This window comes from Rhincodon typus, chromosome 23 (assembly GCF_021869965.1).
Source record: "Rhincodon typus isolate 14 chromosome 23, sRhiTyp1.1, whole genome shotgun sequence".
Lineage (NCBI taxonomy): Eukaryota > Metazoa > Chordata > Chondrichthyes > Orectolobiformes > Rhincodontidae > Rhincodon > Rhincodon typus.
The window spans coordinates 37124233-37144644 of NC_063354.1; the positions used below are offsets into that span (position 1 = coordinate 37124233).

Genomic DNA, 20412 nt, shown 5'->3' on the forward strand with positions numbered 1-20412 from the left:
TGGCCTGCTGTGTTCCTCCAGCTCCACACCTTGTTATCTCAGACTCCAGCATCAGCAGTTCCTACTATCCCTTTCCAAATAATAATGCTTTACATAAGCAAAGCAACATTCATAAGATTCGGAGACTAGAAGAGTCTCAACAGCTAAAATACAAATGATTGTAGAAAAATATCTTAAGCAAAACCTTGGGCCCAGAAAAACAAAGTGTACCCCAGTGTTGAAAGTCTAATTGGCAGGAATTATAGTTCATTACAAAGACAAAATTGGTCAGTAAAACAAGTTAAATCTCAATATAGTCGGAGGTCCATTTTTAGTTTTGTAAAAACTGCAGTGATAGCGTAGCTTCACTATAACGGGTCCCCATACAATATGAAATACAATTGTCATTGGATTGACCTTGAACAAGTAGAAGTGTTGCTAACTGTACATCAGTTATTGAAAAATCCAGCACATCTCTTTGAACATTCTAGTACGATCAATCTTCTGTCATGCATTCTGGGTTGTGTATGACCATTCATAAATATGCTGTATAACTAGAAAAAGTAATAATTGCAAATGTTACTTATGACCTGAAATTCAATGACATTGGACAATTGCAGAGCAAAAGCTGCATGTCCTACCAAGGGTACCCTACAGAAAGGGGAAAAGATAATGCATTTTTACGGATTAATGTGTGAGTACAGCATGTGTTTATTCTTGGTGTATCATTTCATGTCTGAATCCAGAAACCATCTAAATCTTTTGAATGATTAAAGGAAGGCTCTACCTGGCTTTACAAGTGAACATTAAAGGATCCATGACAGTTTTGAAAATGATGAGTGTTCTCACTGCGAAAGAAAATTGCTCAGTTATTTGTCCTATTAAAATTTGCAGGATACTGCTAAGAACAAATTTGTTGTCACTTTTTCCTACAGAAATAATAGGGTACACGTTTCAGAAGTTTGAAAGTTTCCAAAACGTTGATTTAAACCACTATTTAAATGCGTTCATCTCTTAGTGCTATGCCAATGCTGTGACTACATTTCTAAACAACCTCTTTGGTTATAGAGTACCTTGTAACACCTTGAGCATATGAAGGACTCTGTATAAGTACATTCCTTTCTATTCCATACTAGAAAAGCAAAATCATATATTTTCTCAGTCAGTAGGGTGTCTGGATAGAGGTGTTTGTTACTGACTCAGTCTAGGACTAACCCTACACGATTTGGGCTTTCTTTCTTCACCACACACAGGTATCCGAGTTGAGGCAGCAGCTGAGAATACGAGGTCTACCAGTGTCTGGGACGAAAACCGCACTCATGAAGAGGCTGAAACCGTTCCAAGACTCGAAGAGCAGCCCCCTGCCGGCCAGCAGTACCAGCACCAGCACCAGCTCGACAGGGTCGGTCAGCGAGATGACGGCCGTGACTTTCCCGATGACTCCCGTGACCACTCTCTCAACCTTTCAGACTCAGACCGCGACCACAGTGCTGCCCAACGGATTTTACCCGTTTGGCAGCACCAGCTCGACACCTCCCATTTCCCCGGCGTCGTCCGATCTCTCTGTCACCGGATCTGACTTGAGCGGGTTGCCAGATACCTTCAGCGACGTGCCTGTGCCTTCCCCGGTTCACCTTAGTGCTGAAGACAGTCTGATGAGTAGCATGAATGGAGGCAGCGTCCAGGTGGAAATGGACGGCTTTGACACCCATAAGGACAAAATGCTCATGGAGAAGCAGAAAGTTATCGACGAACTGACCTGGAAGCTCCACATGGAGCAAAAGCAAGTGGAGGAATTGAAGATACAACTTCAGAAGCAGAAACAGAATAACCAGCATGACCCACAGGCATCCTCCCAGTCACTCTTCAGTGTGGCTGTTAAGCAGGAAAACCTGATGTCCAGCTGTCCATTTGCAGCACAGCAGGTGAATGATAGAAATGCAACCCCGATGATATCCTCCACATCCAGCAACAGTTCTACAGAGAGTCTAAACACTGCCGGTACCCCGTCGGGAATGGCTAACAGTCAGGCATGCGTGGAAGCTGCAGAGCACAATGCAGTGAGGTCCCCGCCGTTTCTGAGTCCACAGTGCTCCCCTCAGCATTCTCCAGTGGGAGGCCTGACCAGCAGCCCTCAGCATGCCAGCCTTCCCCCATCTCCAAACAATCACTTCCTCCTGCCGGTGTCACCTGGCCCCCAGAACGGAGACGGTCGCAGTGTTTCACCCCGTCAGCTTCAGTCCATTCCAGCTTGCAGCAGCCAACTCAAGATGCAGGTAAAGGTCAAATTTGCTGCGGATCACAGGGTATTTTGTAGCTTTGGAATGTTGGCACATTTCCTGCCACATACTGCGCAAGGGTGTGGCAAATGAACATGGCCAAAACCGTGAACCATTTTCCATTATCAATTACAATGGCACTGCTTAAAACATTTAAAGTCTTTCGGCTAACTCAGGTAGGCTCAGCTGTTCATTTGGAAGTTTATACATTGCAAGGATGGGGAGATGGTGGTCGGATGGTAATGTCGTTGGACCAGTAATCCACAGGCCAGGGCTATTGTTCTGGGGATATGCGTTGAATTGACTGAATAAGTATGGAATTGAAAGCGAATCTCCAATAAAGATGAATTACATTGAGGTTGTACAGGATGTTGGTGAGGCATCTTCTGGAGTACTGTGTCCAGCTCTGATCTCCCTGTTATAGGAAGGATAGTATTAAGCGGGAGAGGGTTTATTTGAAATCACAAGCTTTTGTAGCACTGCACCTTTGTCAGGTGAAGAGCCTAAAGAAGGAGCAGTGCTTCAAAAGCTTGTGATTTCAAATAACCCTGTTGTACTATAACCTAGTGTTGTGTGACTTCTGACTTTGTCCACCCAAGCCCAACACTGGCATCTGCACATCATCGAAGGGATTCAGAAGAGATTTACCAGGGATGTTGCCCGAAATGGAGGGTTTGAGTTAAAAGGAGAGGCTGGATCTTTTTTTCACTGGCGCATAGGAGGTTGAGAGGTGACCTTACAGAGGTTCATAAAGTAATGAAGGATATAGATAAGGTGAAAAGCAAGTGTCTTTTCCCTATGGAGGGGGATTCCAAGACTAGTGGGCATATTTTTAAGGTGAGAGGAGAAAGGTTTTAAAAAGACATGAGGGGCAATTTTTTTTACATAGAGAGTAGTTTGTGTATGGAATGAACTTGCAGAGGAAATGATGGATGTGGGTACAGTTACAATGTTTAAAAGATATTTGGATAAGCGCAAAAAATGTTTGGAGGGAGATGGGCTGAGTGCAGCCAGGTGGGACTAGTTTAGTTTGGGATTATGGTCGACATGACTTGGTTGGACTGAAGGGTCTGTTTCCATGCTGTATAACTCTATTACTCTATTATATGACCATTTTTAAAAATGCTATCATTTGTTATAATCTATTTGGTTTACAAAATCTGCCACTCTTACCTGGTCTGGCCTACATGTGACTGCAGATTCACAGAAATGTAGCTGCTTCTTAAGTACCCTCTGAAACGGCCTAGCAAGTCACCCAATTCAAGAGCACTTTGGGCATGGGAAACAAGACTTTCTGGTGATGCCCACATCCCTGGAGACAAATAAGGAAAAATATCTCCTAATTAATGTATTTTGATTGAATAGTATAAAGGAAATTCTGCTTTGAATCCCCTATATTGTAACTGCCCTTGGAATGCTTGATGGGACAAAGTAGAGAGAAACATATCTAAGGAAGGATGTAATTGCTTTGGAAGTAGTACAGTGGAGATTCACTGATTTGAAGCTTCGGATGAGAGCGTAGTCCTATGATAAAAGGCTGAGAAAATTGGGCCTGTACTGTCTGCTGTTTAGGAACATGGGGAGGTGATTTCATTGAAATGGACACAACACTGAAGGGACTTGGCAGGGCAGGCATTGAGAGGTTCTTTTCCCGGGCTGAGGAATCTAGAACAGAGAGGTACCACCTCAGGTTAAGAGGTCAATAATGTCAGACTGAGATAAGTAGAGATATCTGCACTCGGAGGGTTTTAAATCTTCAGAATTCTCTCCCTCTGGAGGGTTGTGAATGCTCCAGTATTGAGTAAATTTAAAAACCGAAAGAACTGCAGATGCTGTAAATCAAGAACAAAAACAGAAGTGGTTGGAAAAGCTCAGCATCTGTGAAGAAAAAAATTCCGAGTTAACATTTCGGGTCTGATGACCCTTCCTCAGAAATTCCTCTCAACTGTGTGTAACCTGAGGTGGTACCCCTCTGTTCTAGATTCCTCAGCCCGGGAAAAGAACCTCTCAATGCCTGCCCTGCCAAGTCCCTTCAGTGTTGTGTCCATTTCAATGAAATCACCTCCCCATGTTCCTAAACACCAGACAGTACAGGCCCAATTTTCTCAGCCTTTTATCATAGGACTACGCTCTCATCCGAAGCTTTAAGTCAGTGAATCTCCACTGTACTACTTCCAAAGCAATTACATCCTTCCTTAGATATGTTTCTCTCTACTTTGTCCCATTTAAGATTGGGATAGCTTTAGTTTTGATCTCTCTGGGCATCAAGCAGGGAGTGGTCAGCTGAGGTAAAACAGTTGAGGTACAAGATCAATCTTGCTTGTGTTGATTGGCAGAATAGTCCTGAGAAGTTATGTGGTCTACTGCTTCTCCTATTTCTTTATGTTTTTACTAAGCTTTATTCTGCACATAGTGTAGAATTACAACTTGGATTAATGATCACTGCCTGTAATGAAAAACATCTGACATTGTAGCATCTTAAATGAGAGACTGAAGTTTGACAAGTGCTATTACTATAGCTTTCTCCCTCACGTAATAGCAAAAGCGCACTAACCACACAGTGTCTATAAGAGACAGAATCTGATGGTTAGCTTAAATGGTCAGATAGGGGTTGGGGAGAAAACAATTTAATTACGCAGGATGATGAGTAGAACAAAATAGAATAACCTTTATTATCACGTGCACTCGAATGAGTGCGGTGAAAAGTTTGTAATGTCACCTCTCAGCGCCATTTTAGATACATGGTACCTAGATACAGGTATGTTAAGTGTTGTTACGGAATTGAAATAGTACAAAAAGACTGGCATGGAAACACAGATTTTAAAAAGTCCAGAATGTTAATAAAAAGTATCTTTAAAATACTCAAGTTCTAGTCCTTTTTCACATACTTAAACCATCACCTCTGTGCCTCCAACAGCATCTGAAGAGGAAGGCCTATGGTCGACAGTCCCATTGCGGTACCAATCAAAGCCCTTAGGAGGACAGTTATAGACCACCTAAAGGCCTGGCCTATAGCTGCTGGTATTAACCCCTAATCTCCACACTGCATCCCTTCCCTTTGTCCTGGTTCCTCCTTGACATTGGAATTTTACGGCTGTACTTGTGCTGTCAGCCACAGCCCCCTCCATGGCACTGCTGAGCGTTAAGAGCTGCCAGCTTCCAATTGGCCAGCTACTCTCACTGGACGGGACTTGCATCGCTGGGGTTCTGATCCCAGAGTAAGGTGTGCCGGCGGCCTTACCTCTACCTGATCAGTAAGAAAGAGGCAGTAAAAGTCTCTCAGCCGCTGTTCGGTCAGGTGACAAGTCCCCTGATGTGCCAACAACACGCACACGTTCTTGAAAACTGTAAAATCAATTGTGATAATTTTTTTTTACTTTGCATGATTTGGAAGCAAAGTTGCAGTCATTCAAATGCTAGTACTTGTGTAAGGTTCTCTAATTATGTAAGGTTCCACATAAAACATGTACATCGATGCCAATAAATTATTGCAGAGGAAGAACCGTATATACAGCTGAAGAAACTGGCTTTACATTTTTTTTAAGCTTTTGGCAATGATTATTTAAAATGTAACCATTTATTAAGAATAATAATTTGGAAAATCTGCCAGGTTAAAGAATCAATTTTGAATAACGTCAAATATCTTCGCTATCCCTTCTACTATAGGCCACAAAAGGACAGGAGCCTCAGCACCAAAACGGTAGCCCACAATTCCAACAACAGCTCCAACAACATATAATACGACAGCAGATACTCAGAAAGGTATTTATAATTAAAGGCTTAATTTCCTAGGAAACTACTTTGAGATACTTTACAAATCAGGTCAAGTATTAATTTGTTCCTTCGCCCCTTAGGGGCACAATGGCATGCAGAGACAAACCAAGAAGTCAGTCAGTGTGTGTGGTGTATGCCAGAGAACAAAGGATTGCCTGACACTGCGTTTAGGGAACTCTCGCAGTTGTTCAAAAAGTAAAGTAATAGCTTAGTTTGCAGTTTGTTTTAGGAGTCTGTGGGAGAGATGATCAGATGAGAGAAAAGGCATCTAGTGACTGCACGAAATACACCAAAATGAAATTGGTTACAGACCGAGTCTGAACAGGGAGCCTTAGTGTGGAAACGGTGGATACTATTTACTAAGATTTGGATAGGATAAAAGAATAACCTCAGGCCTAGTGGTATTATCACCAACCGATTAAGCCACGGACCCAGTAATGTTCTGGGGGCCAATGTTTGACTCCTGCTATCGAGGAAAATGGAATTTGAATAAAAGAAATGTCTTGAATTAAACATCTAACAATAACCATTAAACCATTGTTGATTAGGTTGTAGACTTGCTCGCTGAGCTGCTGTGTTTGATTGCAGATGATTCATCACCCTGCTAGGTAACATCGTCAGTATGCCTCCAGTGAAGTGCTGGTGTTCTGTCCTGTTTGTTATTTATATGCCTCGGTTTGCTGGGGTCGTTGGTATTACTTCCAGTTCTGTTTTTATAGTGGTTTGTATATCAGGTCCAGTTCAACATGTTTGTTGATGGAGTTCTGGTTTGAATGCCTCGCCTCCAGGAATTCACTGGCATGTCTCTTTTTGGCTTGTGCTATTATAGATGTGTTGTCCCAGTTGAATTTGCGTCCTTCTTTGTCAATGTGTATTGAGACCAGTGAGAATTGGTCATGTCTCTTGGTGACTTGTGGCGTTTGTGTATCCTTATTGTCAGTTTTCTTCCAGTTTGGCCAACATAATGTTTCTCACATGGTACTTTGTATATTACATTAGCTTTATTGGTTGTGGGTAAGGGATCCTTCACGTTCATCAGTAGCTGTCGCAGGGTGGTTGTTGGTTTGTGGACTACCCTGATACCTAGGGGTCTGAGTAGTCTCGTGCTCATCTCTGAAATGTCTCCAATGTACAGTACGGTGACTAGTGTGTCTGGCTGTATTGTGTCTTCTTGTTGTGGTCTGTCGCGGAGGTTATGGCGGATTGTGCTCTTTGGGTATCCATTCCTTTTAAAAACTCTGTGTAAGTGCTCGTATACTGTTACCTCTGCGAAAGACCACAACAAGAAGACACGATACAGCCAGACACACTAGTCATCGTACTGTACATCGGAGACATTTCAGAGATGAGCACGAGACTACTCAGACCCGTAGGTATCAGGGTAGTCCACAAACCAACAACCACCCTGCGACAGCTACTGATGAACATGAAGGATCCCATACCCACAACCAATAAAACTAATGTAATATATAAAATATCATGTGAGGACTGTGAGAAAGATTACATAGGCCAAACTGGAAGAAAACTGACAATAAGGATACATGAACAACAGCTAGCCACCAAGAGACACGACCAATTCTCGCTGGTCTCAATACACATGGACAAAGAAGGACCCAAATTCGACTGGGACAATACGGCCATAATAGCCAAACAGAGACATGCCAGGGAATTCCTGGAGGCCTAGCATTCCAACCGGAGCTCTATCACCAAACACGTTGAACTGGACCCGATATACAAACCGCTGAAAAACAGAACCAGAAGTGATGCCAATCACCCAGCAAACCAAGTCATATGAGTAACAAGCGGGACAGAACACCAACGCTTCACCGGAGATGCACTGACAATGTTACCGAGCAGGATGACGAAACATCTGCAATCAAACACACCGGCTCGGCAAGCAAGTCTACAACCTCATCCTCAACCCAAGCTACAAATCTTCTCAAAAACTTTAACCATCTTTGATTGTTGGGAAAACTCATCTGGTTCATTAATGTCTTTCAGGAAATGAATCTGCCATCTTTATCTGGTCTGACTTACATGTGACCCCAGAGGCACAGTGATATCATAGAGTCATACAGCATGAAAACAGACCCTTCGGCACAACCAGCCCATGCTGAATATAATCCTAAACTAAACTAGTCCCACCTGCCTGCTCCGGGCCCATATCCCTGCAAACTTTTCCTATTCGTGTACACTTCTAGATGTCTTTTAAATGTTGTAATTGTACCCACATCCACAACTTCCTCAGGAAGTTCATTTCACATGTGAACCACCCTCTGTGGAAAAAAAATGCTTCTAATGTTTTTTTATATCTCTCTCCTCTCACCATGAAAATGTGTCCCCTAGCCTTGAAGTCCCCCATCCTAGGGAAAAGACAACTACCATTAACTCTGCCTATACCTCTCATTATTTTAAAAACTTTTATCAAGTTGCCTCTCAACCTCCTACACTACAGTGAAAAAATGTCCCAGCCTATCCAGACTTTCTCTATAACTCAAACCTTCCATACCCAGCAACATCCTGGTAAATCTCTTCTGAACCCTCCAGCTTAATAATATCCTTCCTATAACTGGGTGATGACAATTGGACACAGTATTCCAGAAGAGACCCCTCCAATGCACTGTACAACCTCAACATGACTTCCCAATTCCTATTCTCAAAGGACTGAACAATGAAGTCAAGCGTGCCAAACACCTTTTTAACCACCCTGACTGTATCTGATGCAAACTTCAAAGAATTATGTACCTGCACCAGTAGGCCCCTCAGTTCTACAATGCTACCTAAGGCCCCCTACCATTAGTTGTAGAAGCCCTACCGTTGTTTATTGTACCAAAATGCAATACCTCGCATTTATCCAGATTGAACTCCACCTGCCATTTTTCAGCCCATTGACCTATTTTATCAAGATCCTTTGTAATCTTAGAAAACCTTCTTCACTGTCAACTAAGCCACCAATTTTGGTTTCATCCACAAACTTACCAACCATGCCTTCTATATTCTCGTCCAAATCATTTATGTAAATGCGGTTGCCTCTTGACTGACCTCTGTTTGATTAGGAATGAAAAATAAATACCAGTCATCCCATGGATGAGTTTAAAAAAAGTTAATTTGATTTATTTTCTGATGAATGAATTTTTCCAATCTTTTGTTTTGCCTTACATAATATAGTTAACACTTTTCTTATTTAAAATATATTTATTCCTTTGGCTAAAAGTATACTGGCAGTCTCTTGTGCATGTGTTCAGTATCTGGCCTCCAGAGTTTCAATAAACACAAAGTTAGGATCAAGCAACAAAAACAGAAATTGCCAGAAAACCTCACCAGGTCTGGCAGCATCTCTGGAGAGAAATCAGAGTTAACGTTTTGGAGACTAATGGAGACTATTAGTGACTAACAATGGGTAGTGTGTAACAGCAGACCATGTGATAACAAGGTCCTGGTGTGTGTGGTCCTGGGGTTGGAGGGAGGACATGGGAGAATCTGCCTCAAGCCCTAAAATTGTTGAACTCAATATTGAGTCCAGAAGGCATAAAGTTCCCAAACAGAAAGTGAGGTGCTATTCTTTCAGCTTGCACTGAGCTTCACTGGAGCCCTGCAGCAAACCTGAGACAGAGATATTGGCCAGGGAACAAGATGGTGTGCTGAAGTGGCAGGTAACCGAAAGCTCAGGGTCCTTTGTGCAGATAGAACATAGGTGTTCTGTGAAGCAGTCATCCAGTCTACGCTTGGTTTCCCCAGTGTAAAGGAGTCCACATTCTGAGCAGCGAATGCAGTAGACTAGATTGTGGGAAGTGCAGGTAAAGCATTGCTTCACCTAAAAGGTGTATATATGAGATCTTGGATACTGAGGAGGGAGGAAGTAAAGGTGCAGCAGCTACACCTTTCCATGGTTGCAGGGGAGGATGCTGTGAGGCTGTGGGGGGGGGTGTTGGTCGTGAAGGAGGAGTGGACCATTGTGTCCTGCAGGGAATGGTCCCTACGGAAAATGGGTTTGGAAGGGGAGGGGAATATGTGTCTGATGGTGGTATCCTGGTGGAGGTGGTGGGAATGGCTAATGATCCTCTGGATGTGGATGCTGGTGGGATGATAGGTGAGGACAAGGGGGACCCTATAGCTGTTGTGGGAGCAAAGAGAGGGGGTGAGGGCTGAAGTGCGGGAGATGGGTCAGACCCGGCTGAGGCCCAGTCAACTATGGTCCTGGGGAATCTTCGGTTGAAGAAGAAGGTGGACATTTCAGAGGCCCCCTTGTTGAGGTTAGCATCATCAGAACAGATGCGATGGAGACAGAAGAACTGGAAGAATGGAATAAAGTCTTTGCAGGAAGTCTGGTGTGAGGATAAATAATCAAGATAACTGTGGGAGTCTGTGGGTTTGTAGTGGATATTGGAGGCCAGCCTATCCCCAGAAATGGAAACAGAAATGTCAAGGCAGGCAAGGGAGGAGTCAGAGCTGGACCAAGGTGAAGGTGAGAGCAGTGGTGGAATTTGGATGTGAAATCGATAAACCTTTCCATTTCTGGATGAGAGAAGGAAAGCAGCATCGATGATGTTATTGATATACCAGAGAAAGAATTGTTGATGGGGGCCAGAAAAGGACTAGAACAAGAATGTTCCACGTACCTCGTGAAGCGACAGGCTTAAGTGGGGCCTATGTGGGTACCCATGGCCACACCTTTGACCTGAGAGGAATTAAAGGAGAAGTTGTTCAAAGTAAGGATGACCTCAGCCAGACAGAGGAGAGCGGTCGTGAATGGGAATGATTCAGGCCTATTTTCCACGAAGAAGCGGAGAGCCCTGAGACCATCCTGATGGGGGATGGACGTGTGAAGGGATTGCACATCCATGTTAAAGAGGAAGCAGCTGGAGCCTGCAAACTAAAAATTCAGAACTGACATGAAGCATTAGAGGAATCACAGAGGTAATTGGGAAGGGACTGGATAAGGGGAGAAAAACTGAGTCGAGGTAGGAAGAGATGAGTTCTATGCAGCAGGAGCAGGCAGAAGCAATGGATCTGCCCAGGCATTCCTATTTGTGGAAGTGAGCTGTTGGGAGACTTTGGAAGCCAGGGATGGGGGAGGTTACCTAGGCATGTTACCTAGCAGGGTGATGAAACATCTGCATGGTGGGGTCACGGTCCAGAGGGAGATAGGACGGAGTATCTGAGAGCTGGCGCTCAGCCTCTGCAATGTAGAGGTCAGTCTGCCAGACAATAACAGCACCACCCTTATCAGCAGGCTTTATTACAAAGTCAGCGATGGATCTAAGTACAGTGAGCTCATGGGAAGATAAGTTAGAATGGGTGAGAGGGCAGAGAAATTGAGGCAACCAGTGTCACATCGATAGTTCTCAATGAACAGGTTGAGTGCAGGGAAACACCCAGAGGGAGGTGTCCAGATGGAGGGAGAGTGTTTGAGGTGGGTGAAGGGCTCTGTGGGACAGGGAGAGGACTCCTGTGCAACAAAATGGATATGGAGGCGAAGGCAATGAAAGAAGAGTTCACGTCGTGCCTGATATTCATTAAGGTGGGGCCACAGAGGGATAAAACTGAGACCTTTGCTGAGGACAGAACGATCAGGATCGGAGATTGGAAGGTTAGGAGGGATGGTGAATACACAACAGGAGGTGGGGTTGGTACAGGGGATTGAACCACAGGAAAGGGGAAGGGTGGCAGTTTCTGGAGGGCCATGGATGTCTGAGTTGTTGTACCTTGTGTTCCTTGATGCCTGAAAGGAAAAGTTTCTTGTTAGCATGTCAAATGAGTCAGAGGATGAAGTGGAATTGAGCAGCAGGGCAGCACTAAGCCAGTGTGATGTGATGCTGATGGAGAGCGATGTCAAGAGTGCACATATGACAATGCATGGCACTGAGCATGGATCTCAGGATGCAGCAAGAGCAGCTGCCTGTGGAACGCTGAACAACATGGAGATGCCTATGATGGTAGGTGGATTCAAATCACTAAGGATGAAACTTGAGTTGGAATCCATGTGGTGTGAGTTTGAGCTGGAGGTAGTCATTGAGGAACGTGATTTGGCCATGGAAACACTAGGAACAACAGCAAGATTAATGACAGTGAACAAGAAAAAAGATTTGAATGGAAATCCTGTCAGAGAGAGGAGCAGAACTTCATCATGGTGGTCATGCCTAGAAGAGATGTGGAAAAGTCGTGAGATAAATACTAAGTAAAAAAAGCCAAAAGAACTTAGGAACAAGCAAGCCAGTTTTCATTCTGGCATCTGACTTTCCAATACTAATATCAACTGGGATCATAACAAATTGTAGAGGGGAAAATACTTGCCTTCCACTCTTAACTCACTCACTTTTCATGGCTGTGCAATTCTAAAACTGATGCATTTGACATGTCAAAATTCACAATAATAATACATCTATTCTCTTATTTGAGGACATAGGTGTTTAAGTGGTCTGTAAGAGTGTCATCGTGATTACTAATGAGAAGCTGCAATGGATTGCTCAGAATTTCCTTTGTCAGCTGTAAGTTGGTACATTCTTCATGCACCAACGCTGGACGATATGCCAGCATTCATGGTAGACTGGAATTAGACTGGGCAAATTAGTAGACCAAGTAGACATCTACCACTTCTATATTTGGATTGTGGAGCTAAATTCCCTCTAAATATTCGTGCTGCTGTGTGCACCTCCAAGAAATCAGAAATCACCATGAACCAGAACTGCCCCCATGCCTCCATCACTCCCACCACCTCCTCCCATACCTCCTCCCATACCACCTCCTGTCAGCTACGCCCATTACACCATCTGCCACCACTCGTCTTATCTTCAGTTCTCTCTTGAAGCAGTTTAAAACTCCAGATTTACTGTCATTATTTGAGCATTTCCCTAAAGCTAAAATAGCAGTGCAAAAATGTAGCAACAGCGCTGCAATCCTCCATTTTTACTTAGAATCTTTTTTTTAAACCAGTTGCGTAAAGTTGAACTAAAGAAGTCCAGCCCTCAAACTCTTCTTTTGTCCAATAGTTGATTTGTTGGAAAAATAACTTTCAGAAATGTGAGCAATTTGTGAATTTAACATTCAGGCAATAAGTGAATAAGCATCTTAATATAGAGACAAGTCACACCTTGGTGAGATGGCTATCTGGTGTGAACACTACAGACAAGTATCTCCTTGGCTAATCTGTTTGACTGTTATGTGGCATGTCCCCAGTAATAAATAAGCTCATCTTTTTTTTGAGATAGAAGTAGCTGTTAGTACTAGTTAATAATCTTGATGTGTTTCTGTTGGGTCTATTTATTTAGATGAATGCTCCTCACTCTGCAAATCAACATGGCCAAAAGTTTGTCATCAATACTACTCCATTCTGTAGTTCAAACTCAACCCTTAACAAGATCAAACAACCTCCTTCATATGAAGATGCAGTGAAACAGGTAAGAAATAATTGAAGATTATCATTTGGCAGTTTGAGCATTTCCTTGTAATAAGCTAAACTTGTTTTATTCGGATGAAATGCAAACTACAGATTTCACATGACAGTGAACTATACTTACATGTACCATTGATTTAATGAATTTGTATCAGCTCATTTCTGACACTGTAGGAGGCATTGTGTAGTTATATAATTCTATTTCACTGTTATTGATTCTTTTAATTATTTTCCTACTACTTGAATAGACATTTCTTCACAGCAGTTCTAGTAATACCATCCCACAGTTTTTGATGAGAACTGTATTTTGAAAATCCTATTGATTTTTCGACTGACATTTTATCTGTGTCAGTTTATAAAGGTGTAAAATGAAAATTGTAACATGCAAAATATTAATGTGATCACGTGGAATTTTTTTTCAACTACTTTTAGATAATTGTGTATTTTAGTGTTTTTTTTAAGGTTTATAAATTATACAGCCTTAGAAAAGTCAGTTATTATTGATTTTTATTAAATTATATGACGACAAATCTTGTTTAAAATGGACTGATCAGATCTATGTTCTGGTCACTATGTGATGACCAGCTGATTGTTTTTAAGCATACATTTTGGTTGAGACTTACTTTATGTAGTTTAATCTTGTATATCTGCAGCAAATGTCTCGAAGCCAGATGGATGATCTTTTGGACGTGCTGATTGAGAGTGGAGGTGAGAATTGTTACCTTGACAATGGATAATCTAAAATTATTCAGTCACTGAGCGTGAGCTGTTTCTTTTCTATTGTAAAATTCTGGTAATTTATGTTCCCAAAATTCACTATTGTTCATTTTTTAGAAACAACTGTAATGGTTTCTGATTGCATATTAGGCAACTGGTACCATCAATCTTTCTTACTCTTTCTTAATATAAAACAAAGATGAATATGGTATGCAATATGTGCTTGCCTTTATTGTAGACCATACCAAATGTGGCACTCTCAACATGGCAGATTTACAGACAAGCCTTCATTGTGGGTATGCATGGTAAACTGAATGGAAGAGGAAATGGTGTGGTGGTAATGTCGTTGCAGTGTAATCCAGAAAGCTACATTAATATTCTTGGGGGCATGAGTTTGAATCCCATCACCTCTGAATTCAATAAAAATCTGAAATAAAAGTCTAGTCCAATGGTGGCCACGCAACCGCTGTCAATTCTCTTATTAAAAATATCTGGTTCGCTAATGTCTTTGAGGGAAGGAAATCTGCCATCTTTACCTACATGTAGCCACAGGCAATATGGTTCACTCTTAACTACCTTGTGGATAATAAATGCTGACCTAGCCAGTGACACCCACATCTCATAAATAAAGTTATAAAAACCTAAAATTCATTGTGATTTAAGTGTAATCGAATATCACTGACACTGGAAATGAAACTTTTTTTTCTCTCTGAAGAGTGTATCTTGCCTTGCTACAGCGAGAAAAGTCTACATTTTAGGATCAGATAATGTCTTGAAAAGTACAGGCTAAGTTAAACACCGGTCTATCCCGGTTATGAAAAATTACAATCATGCTCAATTGTGGATGGAGTTTAATGCCCTTCCCTGAAGCGGGTTTGAAGGCATTGGGGCCCTTGCAGGTGGGAAGATGTTGTTTGGGATCCCCTGAAGGCTTGTAGTCAACCTTCCTGCCCCAGCACATTTGAGACCCTTGAGTGGACAAGCAATGTCCACTTAAACAGCCCTTTTCCCTCACTGTTGGTGACAGGCAGGGCAGTCACCATCAGGAAAGTGTGGGTAGCAAACTTTGTCACGTTTTCTTCAAGTTCTAGAGGAAGGGTTCCTTATATAATACACAATGGGGACATGGAGGTCGGGGCATCAGGGAGGAGTGAAGGGGAGGATCAGAGAGCTACCTACCTGCCCTTACTTCACACCACCCTGGCCCCCTTGCCAGTGACCCCTCCTCATATGCCTCACTCTACACTGCCAGACCCACCCTCCCCCACCATCCCCATAGCCACCTGCAACCTGGGCCTTTCACTGATCCTGAGCCTCTGGTGAGTGCATTGCTGGCAGGTGTCAGGGATCAGACTTCTGCCTCTTGTTCCCAGGGAGGGCCATCACTGACTAGCACTTAACACAATCGTGTTTCCTCACTGGCAATGACCCTGGGTTTTCACCAGCTGTCCACAAATGGATGTACTTCACCTTCACCTTCACCCACTCATTGCCTGTATTAAATTCTGCCTTGTGTGTGAATAATGCATGAGAGATTATCTGATTGTAGGCATTGTACATGGTATTTAAAAAACATTTTTTATTTCAACAGCAAATCTTCAAAACTATTGTAGACCATTTTTTATTCAAGTTTATTTACAAAATCAACTATGTATGAAGTTTCAACCCCTTTAAAAAGCATTCTTCTAAATGACAAATTTTCTGATTTTCTCATTATTCCTGGTTCGTACTTTCTGTAAGCAATAAACTTTATTTCCTGGTGGTATTTTCTTATTACAACTTATCTCCTTTTCAGAAATGCCACCAAATGCAAAAACTGATCATCATTGTGCTCAGAAAACATTGCCTCAAATCACAGTATCATCAGGAACTTCCAGTGTGTCTGTGCCTAGGACATCGTCAAGTCCTTTTAGTCGCATGTCTCCTCCCCAGCTATCATTTGACCATTGCACCAGCAACAGCGACAATCAGCTTCAGGCTCTGTTGAATTCCCGCAGCTCTTTGAATCGGGGCAGCGATCTTGCATTGCTTAAAATTGGCGGTGAAGATTCCCAGCTAGACAACGTGGCCGAGGGCTATTCTGGCAACTCCCGAGAGGACATGCTGAACACTCGAGACATTCTGGAGAACCCCCTGTCACCGATGGATACCCAGATGTCACCGTCCCCCACACATGCCCATGTTATGAACCTAGGTCTTACAGAAACTCCCTTAGAGAACATGGACTGGTTGGATCTCACACCACCTAGCTCAGCAGCTGGTTTTGGATCTGCTGGCTCCACCACACCGAGCATCTTCTCTGCAGACTTCCTGGATGTTACAGATCTGAACTTAAACACAACCATGAATTTACAGTGGTAATATGCTGAATGGGCTACAAACTATAAGTATGTTTGACGCCATTCAAATTGGGGTGTTAAATAAAATACAAGTATACTGCGAAGGTATACCGGTCAAAGAAGTCATGTTGGCAAAGGTAAAGTCAATGAAATGATCAAATTGATCAACCATAAGATGATTACTCTATGGTTGTTGCATGTAGTAATATCCAGGTTACTGAAAGAGTTAAAAGCTTTATAAAGTGCATTCACCGCGTTTTACTGGAAGCAAAGTGAACATAAAGTCCATTGCCAAAGAGTCTACATCTAAATCTGACTGAATTGGCAGGAAAGGTCTAAAAGGACTGAGAATATTGGCCAACTCTCATTCTGGCCTTGTGCACACAATCTGCATTATATCTTTTGTACATAGTCTACATTTGCTCATATCTTTTGCAAGACTTTTTATAACTTTTATCGAGAAAAGGATTCTTTACTAGACAAGCAATATTTGCTATCCTGAATAATGGAAAGTATTACAATACTGGCGTCTTTTCTGAACCGCATTTGCAAGGTCACACTACTTTATGCAAGTATTTGATTATTTGTATTGTGAATATGTTATGGTTCACTTTGCACAGTTAACAGTAGAGGAGTTGTCACTGTTTGCCTTTTTTTTAGATGTTTTTAGGTGTTAAAATGTTAGAAGCCATTCCATGCAGATGTTTGGTAGTATTTTCAAAAATTAATAAGTTTATGAAACTGTGCAGTGTATTGCTTTGCATTACAGATGCTTTCTAATAGACTTGGTAGTGTTTGAGGGTGTTGGAGGAAGGAGGTCATGTTTGATATTTAATGAAGCAACATGCCAACCCCTGTCCCTCCCCCATGCCCACACCCCCAAAAAGGGTACCACTTTGTCAAAAGTGGTAAATTATGCAATCATTTTATATGTAAAGAAAACAAAACCAAGGTTAAAAAAAATAATTGTTTGTGCTGAAGTTGTGATTCCCTACGAGCATAGGAAAATGTTAAACCTGAGTTCAATGCACAGTAGCAAGCCAGCATCAGACTTGGCGTTATATGCAATTGTTTTACAACTAACTTGGGAACTGACCAACAAAACTATTTTTTTATATTTTCCACAAGTAATCTTGAGGCCCATAATTAAAAAAAAAATAAGGAAATGAAATATCGATTCTAAAGGGAACAAGAATGAATTGAAAATTATACATCACCTGTTTCAATCCTTGTCTTAGTGTAAAGAAAATAGTCTATTTTTGGTAATTTTTATTCAAGGCAACAAAGTGCTCAACAAAAAAGTATTTTCGTACCATTTTGTATCTTGTATTATCCCTTTCTGCAATGATATTTAAATGAAAAGAACTTCACATTGCCTCTTTTGAATGGCATACTATACAGAAATCTCTGGCCAATTCACTATTGTGAAGTTTGAGGAAGATCTTTACCAAAGGATTTGCTTGTTTCCCCTTTATGGTAGTAGTGTGGCTGGTAATAAAAATAATAATGCCCTACTGACCCTAATTAATTCATTGTTTTCAAAAATATTTTTTAAAAAACATATAAGATATTGTGCAGTTAATTAGTATTTAATGCTCACAGTGTTTTATCCTGCCATTCCTTATGATTATCTAGTTTACCTCTTTGCTGACTACTTGCACAGACTTCTTCAAACAAGCAGTAAAATGCACAGATCATTTTGAAAAATAGATGATAGGAATCAAAATGATTGAAAGGGATAAACAATCATCTTAAAAGTACATCAACCCAAGAGCAGCAATTCATGGTCCAAGTTCCTTATTTATTCTCCCTCTTAATCTCTAATATTTCCTGAAATGCCTTTTGAGTTCAATAATGCCTATAAGGTATAAATGATCATTCTAACCTACATTTAAGTATATCCCATTCCAATGTTAATACATTGTCTTGCGTGACTCTGTGATATGACAGTGGTTGCTCAGAAACTGGATGAAGCACGTGGGCTTTAGCATCCCTTGCACACCCATATAATTGATAACAACAGTGCATTTTTGAATTGTTTAATCCCATATCAATGTTTCGAACAATTTACAAGTCTGCCCATGCCTGGAAATAATTCTTGTGCTGTATTGCAGAAAAGGTTTCCTATTGATTTTGCAGCCTCTGTATGGGAGACTTACAAGGCAAATGCTGTCTCTTTTTCTTTAAAGCAATGGTGATCAACATTCGACTATCGCAACGTACTGGAGTAAACTTTATAGCATATTCCAAATCCAAAGTGCTGCATCAGGTTTCATTTAATCCTGAAATTCTCGAGCTCACTTCTTTCAAGCCCTGCTTCTCATGCATTAAGTTCATAAATCCAAGATGTCACTATTAGGAGGCAAAAAGAGTTATCTGTTTTTAAAGAAAGACTAAAGCATTTGTCTACAGCCATCAAAAGAATCTTTGCACTATTTGAAAGGCCAGCAAGCAGATCTCCTGATAGATGACAGGCTAAAAAACAAATAGGTAGATGAAAGGGTTGAAATCAAGAGAATTATTGACTTGAGCAGCAATGTGAGACTACATGTTCTCCGACTGTAACAGCCCCTAGTCAGAAATATAAGAATGAAAAGTCATTCACGACCAGCATTACAATGGGTTTGTTTGTGCATTGACATTATGATGCTTTTCCAGTTGGAAAATATATTGACCAAATCAATTTTTCAAAAGAGCATTGTTTTAAGGTGGCACCCCAACCCCTCTACTGTATCACGACCTAATTCTGAAATATCAAAATTGATCAGCAAATGGAACAAAGTAGGTAAAACTCAAACTCTCTAAATTTACTACTAATTCAAAAATTTGCAAAAATGACAAATTATGGTCGGGGTTCTGAGATCCCTATAAAAGGAAGGGCATTCCCCATTGACTTCAAAGAAAGCTGCCCATAGGAAGTAGTGGTCTGTGTGACATGATCTTCCCTTTCCAGCTGGCAATTCAAATCTAGCACCAGGGAATATCTTGGTGTAAACTTCAGTGATGTCAGCAAGCAAGTAAATAGCCAATACATTTGAAATATTCTGTCATATCCAGCTAGGAAGTTAAACACACCTGATGTTCTATGATTTAAAATTTCAGAAAGCAAAGTAAATGATTATGACTGAATTGAGATTGAAGCTAATACAAGCTTCAAAAAAGAAAAATGGAAACACGGAATTTCTTATACTAATGGAAAATATAAACATTCCCCAAAATTTAACTTTCTTTTAGGGCCAATGATTTTGGTACTGAACTAGTTATGAAGTGATGCCACTAAAAACCCAGTTACATTCAAAAAGGTATAAATTTATCAGTGGTTTTTACAGTGAAACCAACAGCTAGTGGAATTTCTTGTAAATTCAATAGATTTCCATTGCCTGCAGTTAAAATTGCACCCTTTGGAAAAGCAAACTATTACAGACAGCACCTACTGGATTTTGTGTAATATTCCATGTACGTACAGACTCCTACAGTTGTTGAGAATTTCAGTGGAATGATGCCATTGAACGCTGATTGTTTCACAGTGATTGCTACTGCAAAATCTGGGCCTATGTATTCGAAGAAACTGTTTTAGAAGTAGTTGTAAGTAGAGTGACTTGAGCCATCTCAAAAAATTATTAAAGTAATCATAATTGGCAGCAAAAGGCAGGAACTGAATTGATTCTTTAAAGTAACGTGTTTGTATTAGCTACATAATTTCAAACCAAAGTCTCGAGAAGTCCACATTAAGTAATTTCAATTTCTGATGTGGTGTGCATTATCTCACCTGTAAGGACACATCCCTTTTTCTTTAAGCTCAGAAAACCTGTATAGAGGTTAATGTAAACCAAATCTAATTGAGGTACCACTCAAGTTAAAACAAAAAACAATTTGAAACAGCTTACCAGCATAAAGCACTATTAAGCTTCCCAACACAACTCAAATCAGA

At 41.3% G+C, this 20412-nt stretch overlaps 1 protein-coding gene across 1 annotated transcript in view; it reads left to right on the plus strand.

Annotated features, from left to right (window-relative positions):
• Nucleotides 1–20406, plus strand: part of LOC109922994 (myocardin) — a 104289-nt gene extending 83883 nt beyond the window's left edge. The window contains exons 9-14 of the mRNA XM_048611129.1: nucleotides 915–924; nucleotides 1233–2255; nucleotides 5925–6020; nucleotides 13301–13429; nucleotides 14079–14133; nucleotides 15938–20406. Coding sequence (XP_048467086.1) covers nucleotides 915–924; nucleotides 1233–2255; nucleotides 5925–6020; nucleotides 13301–13429; nucleotides 14079–14133; nucleotides 15938–16503 — 1879 coding nt within the window. The 3' untranslated portion in view covers nucleotides 16504–20406. The remainder of the gene's footprint in view (nucleotides 1–914; nucleotides 925–1232; nucleotides 2256–5924; nucleotides 6021–13300; nucleotides 13430–14078; nucleotides 14134–15937) is intronic.
• The last annotated feature ends 6 nt before the right edge of the window (nucleotides 20407–20412 follow it).